The sequence below is a fragment of the Cervus canadensis genome, chromosome 3 (genome assembly GCF_019320065.1).
Source record: "Cervus canadensis isolate Bull #8, Minnesota chromosome 3, ASM1932006v1, whole genome shotgun sequence".
Lineage (NCBI taxonomy): Eukaryota > Metazoa > Chordata > Mammalia > Artiodactyla > Cervidae > Cervus > Cervus canadensis.
Window position 1 is genome coordinate 91,435,105 of NC_057388.1, and position 12,845 is coordinate 91,447,949.

Below are 12,845 nucleotides of genomic sequence, written 5' to 3' on the forward strand. Positions count from 1 at the left end.
CAGCAACAGAGACCCAGTGCAGGAAAAAAAAAAAAAACCACTCAAAGTGCTTGTCTCTCTGAGCTTACCCAGAATCTCACCAGGATTTCAAAAGACCTAGTAAAGCTGGGTTACGGAAGAAGGCAGGCTTACCAGGGAAAGGTTTACCTGGAAACAGACACGTGTCCTGACAAACCTGAGTTTTCACTAAAGAGGGACAGGAAAAGTGGGAAGTGGAAGAGAATGGAGCTCCGAGGAGGAACGGGGAGTGAGAAAGACAGGAGGAAAAGACTGTGAGAAGTAAGGGAAAGTTATCAATCAATTCGATTTATGAGAAGCACAAAGCGTGCCTCATCTGTGTGCCAAGTACTACTCCTGGCCACCTGAAAATCCGATTAGCTAACTTATTTTGTTTTCAGTATCTGTCTCTTTCCCACAGCAAGTGCTGTTCTTTATTCTTCCTTCTTGGAGGAAACGCAGGTTAATTTTTTTATGCCTGGGTCTAGCTTCATCTCTTTTTATGACAAATGCTCTCTGTGTGATATTCAAATTAAGTTACAAGTAATTAACTGTTTATACAACTTGCTGTAATAACAGACAAAACACTAACATACTGCACTTCTAACTCTTGAAGCATAAACACTAGAAAAGAAGTGCCTATTAAGAAAAATAAGAGTCTATTACCACAGTACTATTTCTTCTATTAAAACCAGATTTTTTTTTTTTTAAAAGAAAATGCCATAAAGCAACTATTACTCTCAGAAGGTGCTCTAGAAAAGGACTCCTGTGACAGAAGAGGCTGGAGTAAGAAATCTAAACTTTGGAATTTCATTTGCTTTGATGTGACTCCAAATCTGAAGGGGGGTCCCATGGAAGGATGGGAATGCTCTCCTCAACGCCCATGCGTCCTCCTGAGGATAAGTGGCCCACTGGTGATTAAGAAACGTCATTGTGAGTGAATGAAAGTCGCTCAGTCATGTCTGACTCTTTGAAACTCCACGGACTATACAGTCCATGGGATTCTCCAGGCCACAGTACTAGAGTGTGTAGCCTTTCCCTTCTCCAGGGGATCTTCCCAACCCAGGGATTGAATGCAGATCTCCTGCATTGCAGGCAGATTCTTTTATCAGCTGAGCCACAAGCGAAGCCCAAGTATCCTGGAGTGGGTAGCCTATCCCTTCTCCAGAGGATCTTCCCGACCCAGGAATCGAAGCGGGGTCTCCTGCATTGCAGGCGGATTCTTTAAAAACTGAGCTATGAGGGAAGCTCCAAGAAACGTCATTAGGTGGTCATGATAAACAAGCCTTCAGACACAATAAGAGCAGGCTCCCTTTTAAGCCTTCTCAAAAGGTGAACCCTTCTAGTTTATCTTGGTGCTCCCTGAAGGTGGACATGTGTGTGCATTGGAAGCAACAGCCTAAGGAGACGGGTCTCTGATGTGGGTCAGGGGAGGGGAGCGGGCGCCTGGGAGGAGCAGAGCCAAGGAAGGGTCCAGTCACAAGTGTGAGCTGGCCAGGGGACTGTTACCTCGCCCGGTGCCTCTCTCCTCCCTCCCGCCCAGGAAAACCGGGTGTGGTTCCTCATCTGGCAGCACTTAGCGCTGCAATGGCTTCCCAGGTGGTAAAGAACCTGCCTGCCAATGCAGGTGACATAAAGAGACTTGGATTTCATCCCTGGGTCAGGACGATCCCCTAGAGGAGGGCATGGCAACCCACTCCAGTATTCCTGCCTGGAGAATCTCAGGGACAGAGGAGCCTGGTGGGCTACAGTCTACGGGGTCACAAAGAATTGGACACAACTGAAGAGACTTAGCACACATGCACAGCTGCAGTGGGGGCAAGAGAATGGGAGAGCAGAACTTATTTTTCAGGGGCTCCTGCCCTCTGTCTAAGACATCTGATTTATTGCTGAGGCTGAGAACGGAACTAGTCAATCTGATGAGACCTCTGCAGGTGGCTCAGAACCAGGAGGCTGTGACCGGCAGCTCCGCCTCTCCTGAGAGTGGGGAGTCAGACTTGGCAAGATCTCTGAGGCTAAAGACCTCTCACGCGGTTCAGGCCAATGGGGCTCTAGAGCTGTGGTTCTCAGACTCCATGGACGCATGAGGAATCTGTTGGGAGCTCAGATGTTCAGGTCCCACCTGAGATTCTTGGGGATGGACCAGGCATGTGTATTTTAAAGACATTCCCCTGGTCAATCTGATCATCCATGTCTGTGATCTGACATTACAGGGAACAGCGTACTGAGTCTGGCATCAAGCCATTCTGGTGTGGACTCTGCCCCATCTACAGATCCCTGAAACTCTTGGGGTGCTAATTTTTCCAAGTGAAGAGATGTGATTAGGTTATGTGATTTCTATGTCCTTCGAGCTCTAACAGCTTGAGTCTATGAAACCATTTGCATGTAATTTATAGCTCATCTTAAAACAACGATAAAACACAGCTTGCTCTGAACACTAGGTTTTTCTTTCAAGAATTCTGATTTCTAAAGTGAAAGCTACCTTTCAGTGCTCTTCATACTCAAATAACAGGCATGTATGTCCTCGATCCCTGATCTAGTGTAAATCCAAGTACAAGGGGAGATAAAATACACTGTTCTCAAGAACACCGACACATCGTGCCATGGCAAATTCCTCTACAGGCACTGATCTTGGAGGACAACCACAGCTTGGAGGTGTTGCTTATATTTTCAAAACAGAGAATCAGGTACACTAGTCTTGGAAAGGAGTCACTTCATATTAGGATCATTTATTGGGTCAAATAACCTTCTGATCTCCTCAAAGAGGTCAGGAGAAGCACACAGGCCTAAATGAGGGCAGGGCTGAGCACACAGGCCTAAGTGAGGGCAGGGCTGACTCACTGATAAGATGTCCTCATTTCAGTCCTTCCTGTAGCTGAGCTGCAAGCCTGGTCACTGCCCCACTACCCACTTGTTGATTTAAACCTGGCTCCAGTTCAGGAGTTCTGTCTAGCCTCCACCATCTGGCTCCAGCCTCCTTGTTCACCTCTGTCCCATGGGCCTCTCCTGGGTCTGGCCTTTATTTCTAGTCTGGTCTTTCCTTGGCTCTCCAGAGCCGGCTTCCTGCTCTATTTCCATAATCCCTTACCACCCATGGTCTGTGGGGCACAGGGTGGAAGCCAGCCCAGGACAGAGAAGCCTGGAGCTGGGTGAGGGATGTGGCCTGCTTTCTCCAATTCAGCTTACTAGTCCGGGGGCTCCATTCTGCCAGGCAGCGCTGAGAGCACCACTGTTCACTCCACTGACTTTGGAGAAACGGTGAGACTCTTTTTGCCCCCTCCCAGTTCATTCTGCCACCCTGGCTTCCTTGGGGCTGCTAGGAGTACCCGCTTTAATGAAGGATCGGGCAACACGCAGACCAATCAGAAGCGTGGCTCTCCTTCCAGAGGGGGAAGCTCAAGGCTGACAGCAAAGTCTAAGAAGTAGAGGCACAAATGCTGGAGGTCACCAAAGCAGAGACACTGCCTGTGCCAAAGAGCTCATGTCTCTTACTGTGAAGGGGCTCAGGAACCTGGGCGCTTGTGCGGTCTGCCGCTTGCTCTCAGACGTGGAATACGTAACAGCTAGGAGGCCTTTGTGGATCACTGAGTTCAAATCCTTAATTTACCGAAGGCGAAACCGAAGCCCAGGTCACTGAGACTAGATTGGAGTGTTCCAGCAGTCCCCATAAACTCCCCGCTCCGGCGAACACAGGATGTTCAAGAATCCAGCCAGCTTCTGTACCTTTCTGTTAATAGCAGCAGGGCTGGGGAAAGAGCTGGAAAGCTTAGAACTGCTACCTGCGAAGCAGCTACATTCTGCAAATAAACTGAGGGCCAGTGAAGGGGGTCCCAGGGAGCAGGGCAGTGCAGCCTGGGGAGCAGGCTCTTTCTACACATCCCCTTTGTAAGCAGAACTTGGGCACATTTTGGCCCACTAGTGGGCCAGTACTATTGGCTTCCCGCTGCTCCCTCCCTCCCATTCTCCTGTGAGGTACATGAAAGCAAGACTGAATGTGAATCAGGCTTTGCTGGTAAGAACAGGTAATTCAATCTTGAGGAGTTTATAGAAGGTTATAAGGCTTAAAAAAAAAAAAAAGCTATGAAGCTAAGCAGATAAGAGAAATTAAAGACACATAAGTCTATCAATCAATGTCCACCTATATTTTTAAATGCTGTATCTCATAAAGCTAGCCAGTAGCTTTTAAGTCTTAGTAGTAATAATTACAGCAATTTAATATCTCTTTACCATTATGAAGAAAATATAACTTAATACATTGGAAGTAATGGTCTAAAATGTCTCGTGTTGACCGTGAGGAATTGTTTAAGACTAGCTAAAGAAAGACTGATGCGAATTAAATGGATGAATAAGAAACGAAAAGTAAGGCTAAGGAATATCCGGAAATTTTCTTATCAGTGAAATCTATTAGTCTAGAGAACAATGCCCCAAGGGAACCAGTGAAAGCCCAATCTTATGAGTCATTTAAAAGTGGAGTGGATTTGACTACTGGAAGTATTCCAAGGGGAAAACTCTTGTACTGAGCAGGAAATGGACAACATGACCTAATGGGTTGCTGTTATGTTTAGTATCTTAGCATGTTCAACTTGTTCTTTGGAGTTAACAAGGAAACATAAGAAGGGGTGTTGACTGGTCAGGAACTGTAACAACAAATGAAGGATCAGGACCATGTATCCTGCCCAAGGTCTCTAACGACAGGGGCAGAACTGGGGTCACAAAGTTGGGCTAACTTCACACACATGGGAAAACATGGTGTTAGTGGAAAAGTGACTGCTCAGGAAATACTGATGTAGCCCCCCTGGCCATTCTGGCGTGGTCCTAAAACAGGACAGCGCTGAACTGCACCTTTGGTCTTAGTCTTCCCAATCCCACCCCTCTCTATTTGTTACTTTCCATCTCAAAGATGGCTTCATTCAATCTTCAGGTTTTCCCCTTTCACTTCCATCGTTATTGTCCTTCCCTCACCACTTTATTTCTGAGTTCGTAGATACTGGATGTCTCTTCACACACCCAACTCAAAAGCCAAACACTATTTATTTTTAAATTTGTTGTTTTATGGCAAGCTCTATCTTGGTCTAGTTGTTAAATTTACCATCATGACTTCCCTGGGTCTCAATTCTCTCAACTGTAAAATGGTGAAAATAAAACCATCTCTATTTACATCTCAAGTTGTCATAAAAAAACAAATAAGAGGATGGATGTGAAATGACCTTGAAATCTAAATCTATAGATGTACAGGGTGTTACTGTTTCCTGGTTACTTCCCATTTCAATGCCGCTCATCTTAGGTTTAAAAGGTTTTGTGGACATATCATTTTAATACTACCTAGTGTTATACATGCCAATTCTAATACTTGAATATAACAGCTGCAAAAACAATAGGCACCAGAAACACACTCACTGAAAATAGCATTTTATTAGACTGCAGATGAGAGGGGGTAGGGAGGACTGGAGGTCCCCTTGGGAATCACTAGTAGTGATTTGCTGTTTTGGCCAATTTGTCTAAGTTGGTTTTGGCACAACTGAGGCAAGAAGGGAAAAAATTTAGACTCGCTGAATATTCTATAGAAATGGAATCCTCACAACACTGTAAATGATAGGACCTCACTTCACAAGGCTCAGGGCTACAGAGCTGGTAAAAAACAGGGCTTGGATACAAACCCAGATTTGCCCAGTTCAAACTCTCTGCTGTACCATATGGTACATCTGATTTGTCACAAGGTAATTTTGTCTTACTCTATGAATGTAGGCTACTGATCTCACCAGGTGGTGTATAGACAGTTCAACACAACCCAGACAATCAGGACGGAGTCAACACTCTGGACGCCATTGCAGGCGCTGCTTCAGCGATGCTACAGATCACATTGTGGACACGGGCACCTGTGTTACAAGACGCCGGTGTTGAAATACACACTTTGTCCCCGCCGTTCTGTGCACGGACTACCACCCTCCCCTTGATACAGCACCTACATCAAGCTAGAAAGATCCATGAATCCAACTTACAGGTTCCACGTGCTTTAGTCAGTATTGACATAGCTGGTTGGAGGCTGTTAAGAGCACATCAGAAGCTGCTTTTGATAAATAAAATGAGCTAACTTAGCACTGGCAACATTACCTCTACTAAAAACCTTGAAAGAAAGGAATTTCTGGCACACTATGGACAGTCAGACAAGTGCCACAGAAGTGAAACAGGTAAAAGCCTCAAGCCACAAGGTCTTTAAAGACAACACAGGCTTGTAATAAATCTTGGTTCCAGTTTTTCCCACTAGTTTTGCTGTTATTTTCCAGCTATCCAGACAATACTGACCCTCCCATGTTTCCAGCATGTTAGAAATTTATACTAACTGGCATTATTATAACTACAGCAAATTAGACTTAGGGAAGGCATGCTGTGCAACTCAAACACTAGATTTAGTTGGGTTACAAGGTCAACTCTAGGGAGTTTGTCAGCAGAAAGAACCATGGTTTCCAACAATTTTCATCTCTCAGAACCACCTATATTCAACTGTTAAATCAGTTAAATGATAGGCAATTATGTGACCTGCCAGAATTGTTAATTTGCTTCAGGGTTTATCATTGGCTTTCTAAAGTACATAAATTAGGGAGAACACACGTCCTGTGATCATCCATTATTCTGCTATGAAAGATCAGAAGAATGTGGCTATGGAACACAGAAGCAATGGGAACTGCTTCCTAAGTCCATCTCTGGCCTCTCTTTCCCCGCCCAACTGAGTGGGCTCTACCAGCTGGCAGAAGACTGACAGGTGCTTGCGTTTGCGGGGTGGGGAGTGCGGAGGGGTTGTTTCTGTTCTGTGTCTGCCTTTTGTTTTTTTAAACCAGGCCCTCGGCATGACTACTACATGTTTATGAACTTGAAGCTGTTGGCCCCTTAATGCGTATCCTTCCTCTTTGCTGGCTTTGACTACTGGCCCAGAATATGGGGCAATGACCTTAAGGACACAATTACAGTGTAGAGGACAAAAGTTCAGGGCAACTAGAAAGGGTATTATTTAAGTAAAATCTTTTCTTTTTTCTGCAGGTGGAACACAAGGAGACTATGGACTCTTCCTACCACCACCTGGATGAAAGCTTAATCAACTCGTGACCGCACAGAGCTTGTCACACATGTTAACCTACCAAGGCCTTCCCAGTGCCCTGGATGGCAGTCTTTCTATTCCTCTGGTGCCCCCGGTAGCTTGGTTCGTACACCCACCTGTTTGGCCTGATTGACGCAGCGCATGTACTGGCTGGCCAGAGCTGAGCAGCTGAGGGTCTGCTGGGTGTTCTGGCGGTAACACTGGAGAATCTGGGCCTGCAGATCAGCACAGACGGGGTGATACTCATACCGCCTGGAAACAAAAAAAGGCACCACTGAGACAAATGGGCTTCAACTTGAATGAAGACCAAGGCTAAAAAATATGTAAAGCATCAACATATAAATGTTGCAAATGAAAAAATAATAATTAAAAAAAACTTTAAGAGAAATAATTTTCTTTGACCTTTTAAGAAAGATATTCCACAAGATAAGTGACTACCATGAAACTCATTCTATTAACTGACACCCTCATGAGTCTCTCTGGACAGAGCAGCACTCCTATCCAACCCAAAATGTGACCACGTGAATGGGGTCAGTTACTCTGCAGCCCAGGCAGCCGGGTCGGCAACCTGGGAGCCTGATGTTCTCTTCCGCTCCCACCTCCGGTGGGTCACAGAGCTGGAGATCCTGCAGCCCAGTCCTTTCTCCATCCTCACTGTTGTTACATTAATTCTTAATCATTTATATCCTGGATTCAAGCCACGAATCTCTGGTCTCTCTCTCTTAGCTTTCACCCTCCACTCCTACCCTCCCAAAAGGTTCCTTCTCACAGGAAGTCTAGACAGCATCTGCTTTCCAAATGAAATACATGGTCAACAGGCAGGTCCTTTGGGACCAGGTTCCTGCCTACTTTTTTGCCTCAGTCCCCACCCCATACAAGCTGCAGCCTGACCAGACCACATTCAGGGTTTGGTTCTTCCACATCCCTCCATGTCTTTGCTCCATTGCTCTTGATTTTGGAAATGCTCTGCACCCAAGCCTCACCCTTTTCTACGCATCTGGAAAACACCTGGTTTAGTTGCCAAGTCAAGTCTGACTCTCACGATCCCATGGACTGTAGCCTGCCAGGCTCCTCTGTCCATGGGATTCTCTAGGCAAGAATACTGGAGTGGGTTGCCTTTTTCTTCTGTAGGAAAACACCTACCCATCTTCAAACCTTGAGCTAAGTACTGGAGTATAACCTCTGTATGGCTTTCACTAGCTCTCTCCACCCACAGCAGAGTCTATCATCCCCTGTATGATGACCCTCTCGCCTGTATTAACTTCCTTCACTGTGTGCTTAACACTGACTGCACTACACTCGGCTGTGATTTACTGGCATGCAAAACCCAGGCAGGGACTGCCTGCATCTTAGTTTCTCTGTGATCTCAGCTGTTGACATGGATCCTTCTTATAGAAGGCATGCAATAAACTGCTCAGAATACAAATGAGTGGACAGAAATTTTTTTTCATTTCCTGAGCTAAAGTTTTACTAATTACACTTACAAACCTCAAGACTTTAGAGTGCTTTCAGTGAATATGCAGTACTAACATAAATGCTTCCAAAAAGCTGACAATAGACACTTGAAAAATGGTAATAATAAAATATACCAAATGGATTATACAAACAAAACTGAAATACTCTTGTAAAAATGGTAGAGGAACTTGGATTATAAGGAATAAACACACAGAAAAACATATATATATTATCACTTTAATCTAGGGAGTTTTTTTTTTTTTAATCTGTTTAATACAAAAGGTTCTAGCCTTTCTTACCAGTTCTTTTCTCGAAATTTAAATTTGTTATTTCCATACTAATCTTGAAAATAGCATTATTTTAAATTTGATGGGTTCTAAAATACCCCTAGAGAACACAGGAGAAATATTTCTCATCAATAAGGAAACCCCTGGGTGAAGATTTGTCTTCTCATTACTTTTATACAACACTAAGCATATATATATATATATATATAGAGAGAGAGAGAGAGAGAGATAGTTAGAATAGAAAACTGAAATGCAAACCACGTTACTGGTCCCTAAGGGAATTTACTTCTTACTACCCTCTGAAAAAGAAGACAGAGAGATAACATTGTACTTTTCCATTCATTACCTTACTGTTTTGCCAAATACCCAAGAACAGAATTTAAGTCCAATCCCATCTTAGCTTTAAGATTCTCAAGTTCAGATGTCTGTGAATGTCTCTGGACACGGATTTCCCTAATCCCCTACCATGAACATCAGTATCTAAGAGGAGTCAGCTGTGCTTCAAAGGACAGAAGCACAGACACGACTGACTGATTATAGCAAGACACACATCTGAACAAATAATAAAAGAGGATTAAGCATCAGGTGAGCCGAGACAAGCATGTGTACGACTAATGCTTCTAACAGCTGAAGAGCAAGCAGGGTTACATTCTATCCCAGTGTTGATGACCAACATCCCTCCATATACCTTGGATTTAAAGCAGGAGAAGAGATGGGCGAGAAGGCTAGAAGCACCCGACCAGATAGGCTGCCCCTCCCCATTAACATGCAGTAAAAGACCGAAAAGAATGAGCTGCCACATACTGCTCATCACAGGAACATGCTAGAGTTTTTTCCCCTTCTAAAAAGACTACTCACAATAGGATTCATTCATCAAATACTATGGGCTCCTTAGAATGGGGTTATTTAAGGTATAAGTAAGCATTTATCTTGGGTTTAGCTATTAGTCCTGCAAGTTAAAGTCCATGAGTTATTTATGATTTGCAAGGTGTCAAAACATACTTTTATCACCAGAAATCAATACTACTCACTTCCAGGGCCCTTGATTTCCTGTATGGTAGTTAGGTCTGTGTGAGAGTGTGTATCTGTGCACATGCAAATTAGACATTTTCTGAAATCCTTTCTGTATACACGTCAGCCTGTATTGATGATTAGATGGCAGAATGGGGGAAAGAGAGGATGGGGAGCAGTGTAATTATCTTCCAGTTCCTGGACTAGACTCTGGTATATTCTGCTTGGATTAATCTGTAAGGGCAAAGCTCTGTCTCTATATTGATCTGCAATGCTTGTTATACTGCCCTAATGCACTGTTTTCACTTTGGGAAAATGCTAAATGAGATTACTGTCTAACATTAGAAGGCCATAAAACCCAAGCATGGCACCTTCCATTCAGGAAAAGGGTTTGAAAGTCATTTCCAATATGCATTATGGTAAACCCTCTGTAGAGTCATTGAGTCAGCAATTGATTTTTATTGACTGCTTCCATTCCTGCTGATGGAAAAAGCCACTATTAGGTAAAAATAACACAAGGCAGAATTTCAAGATACCCAAGAAGGAAAATTAAATCTTAGCTGCAAGAGACACTTAAACAATTTAATTTGTTGGTATGAAAAGATTAACAAAAATAGTGAACAACAAAAGAGAAAGATGAAATATTTGGAGAACTCAAAACTATAAATAAAGAAGTGAGAGAGAGAACAGTTAGTTATCCAAAAACATACTTACCAAAAAGGAATTGGCAGAACACAGTTGACATATGGAAATATATATTACTCAAAAAAAAAAGAGAAAAATCCAGTTGAGTGAATCTGAAATTACTGGGGACTTTTGATGGATCCCACCACTTGTACACCTGTCTCTCTACCCCTTTTGTCCCTTCTGTACTCTGGTCTACTCCCAGTCTGTTCCCTCTCTCTTCCCTCTTTCTCACCAGCACGAGAAGCTGGGGCTAGGCCCTTCCCATCCCCACCCCACTTCACCCCATGGTGGCACTTCAAGGCCAAGGACCTCACTCATAGCATCCAATGGCAGAATTAGAGACCAAATATCTGGATAAAGAACACCAGCAAAGAAGCACTCTGGTAGGTATTCTCTAGCCAGTAACATATCAATTTTTTTTGCGTTTAACACTAATATTCATTGAAAAGGTAGCTTAGAAAATACCTTCAAGTATTTTTCTTATAACAATGACAGATCCATTGTAGAAACTTCGTCGGGGATGGGGGGGGGTCCCCAATGAAGGCTAAGTTCTTAAAATATCATGGTGATGGACAAAAATTATCACTACTGTTTCTGGTCATTTCCTTCAAAGAGTTTCCTGTAACTTGGGAATTAACTGGTCAAAGAGAAATTAAGATACTTTGGTAAAAATGAAGTTGAGGTAAACAAGCCGTATTCAGGACTCTCTTCTTAAGGCTCTGGTGTAATACGTTTCTACTTGGTTATCTGCTTTAGAGCTATCTGTTGATTTGGCTGCTGCCTTTCCTACTTTCATGTCTTAGAAACTTCTTTGATGTGGGTCTGAGCTTTCTGTTTCAAGGAAACTACTTACCCATCTTTTCAGTTCTAATATAAACCACAAGGATAATGAGGTAATTTCAGAGAAGGGAAAAAAATATGGAGATAGCCCTCCTCACGCCACTCAGAAGGCTTAAGAAGTCATATAAAAGTGAGCAGGCGCAATTCCTGAACCTCTCAGGAACACAAAAACCATTCTAAGTGCAGGGTGGATACGAGAATGGCTGTCAGGGTAGCAACGATGCATCCTTCGTGGGATCTGGTGGCCTCATTAAATGATTACCTATTACATTAAAAGCAGGTACATGACACACCCAGGGAGTGAAACGTTGAGCTCTAACTTCTGCAGCACAATGCGAAAAAAAACCTGTAATTCCATGCTAATAATGTTTCACTAGATTGCTAAGTCCAGGGTCTTTCTGCTTTTCTTTCACAACACAAAAGTAAAACTGCCAAGCATCTTGCCAATATTTAGTAATTCACTAATTTCTCTTATCATGTGTCATAAAGCTATCATAAATGTAATATAAAGGAAGTATTTCTCTCAAATGTATTCATTATCTTCTATTAAGTTTTTTCATTTTTAATTTTACTTTAAATTACAATAGTTTTCAGAATAAAATGTAAACAGCCTCTTTCTAACAATGCAAGATCTGAAAAACAACTCAATTTCAAGCTTTTCTGACATTCTTAATAACTGCTAACCATCTTTATTAATGATGTTTCTATCTGAGCTGTAATCAAATTTCCACAATTATAGTTTGGAAGCAGCTTAACATCTCCAAAAGCTGCTTGCTTTCTCTGCTTCAGTTTGTCTTCATATACATTTTGCTATAAAATCTTAAAAAGCAAAATAAAAAGATTTTTAAAATTATTTATTTTACAAAATGAACACTAGCTATGATGTTTGTCTATCACCTCATCAAAAAAATTTTCTCTGCCCCATCAAAAGACCTACAAGCTGTAGAATGAAGACACGTCCAGGACCAAATGTTAAATCTGAACCTCCAAAGGCTTCATCAGTGTGTAAATGAGACCAAGTCATCTTAACACACACCAAATGACTTTTATTTTAAATATCTCAATAAGGCTTTAAGGCCAGGAAAAGCACCAGACCATGATCATCACCATTCTCATGATTTTATTTTGATTAAAATGTGGCAAATCTGACTTTATAAAATAATTTTAATTAGACAACTGAGAAAATGTTAATATTGAGCATACACAATGCACTGCCCTTGGATTTCTTTTATTTTAAATACATGCATCTATATAGTACTCTGAACTCATGTGTGTGTGTGTGTATGTATATGTTCAGTCATGTCTGACTCTTTGGGACCCCATGGATTGTACCTCACCAGTCTCCTCTGTCCATGGTATTTCCCAGGCAAGAATACTGGAGTGGGTTGCCATTTCCTTCTCCAGGGGGTCTTCTCAACCCAGAGATCAAACCAGTGTTTCTTACATCTCCAGAATTGGCAGGCGGATTCTTTACC

The 12,845-nt window shown here is 42.7% G+C and overlaps 1 protein-coding gene across 2 annotated transcripts in view; it reads right to left on the reverse strand.

Annotated features, from left to right (window-relative positions):
* Positions 1–12,845, reverse strand: part of CHCHD3 (coiled-coil-helix-coiled-coil-helix domain containing 3) — a 283,851-nt gene that overhangs the window by 6,970 nt on the left and 264,036 nt on the right. For both annotated transcript variants that reach the window (XM_043463744.1, XM_043463743.1), the window contains one exon: positions 7,207–7,342. In XM_043463744.1, coding sequence (XP_043319679.1) covers positions 7,207–7,342 — 136 coding nt within the window. The remainder of the gene's footprint in view (positions 1–7,206; positions 7,343–12,845) is intronic.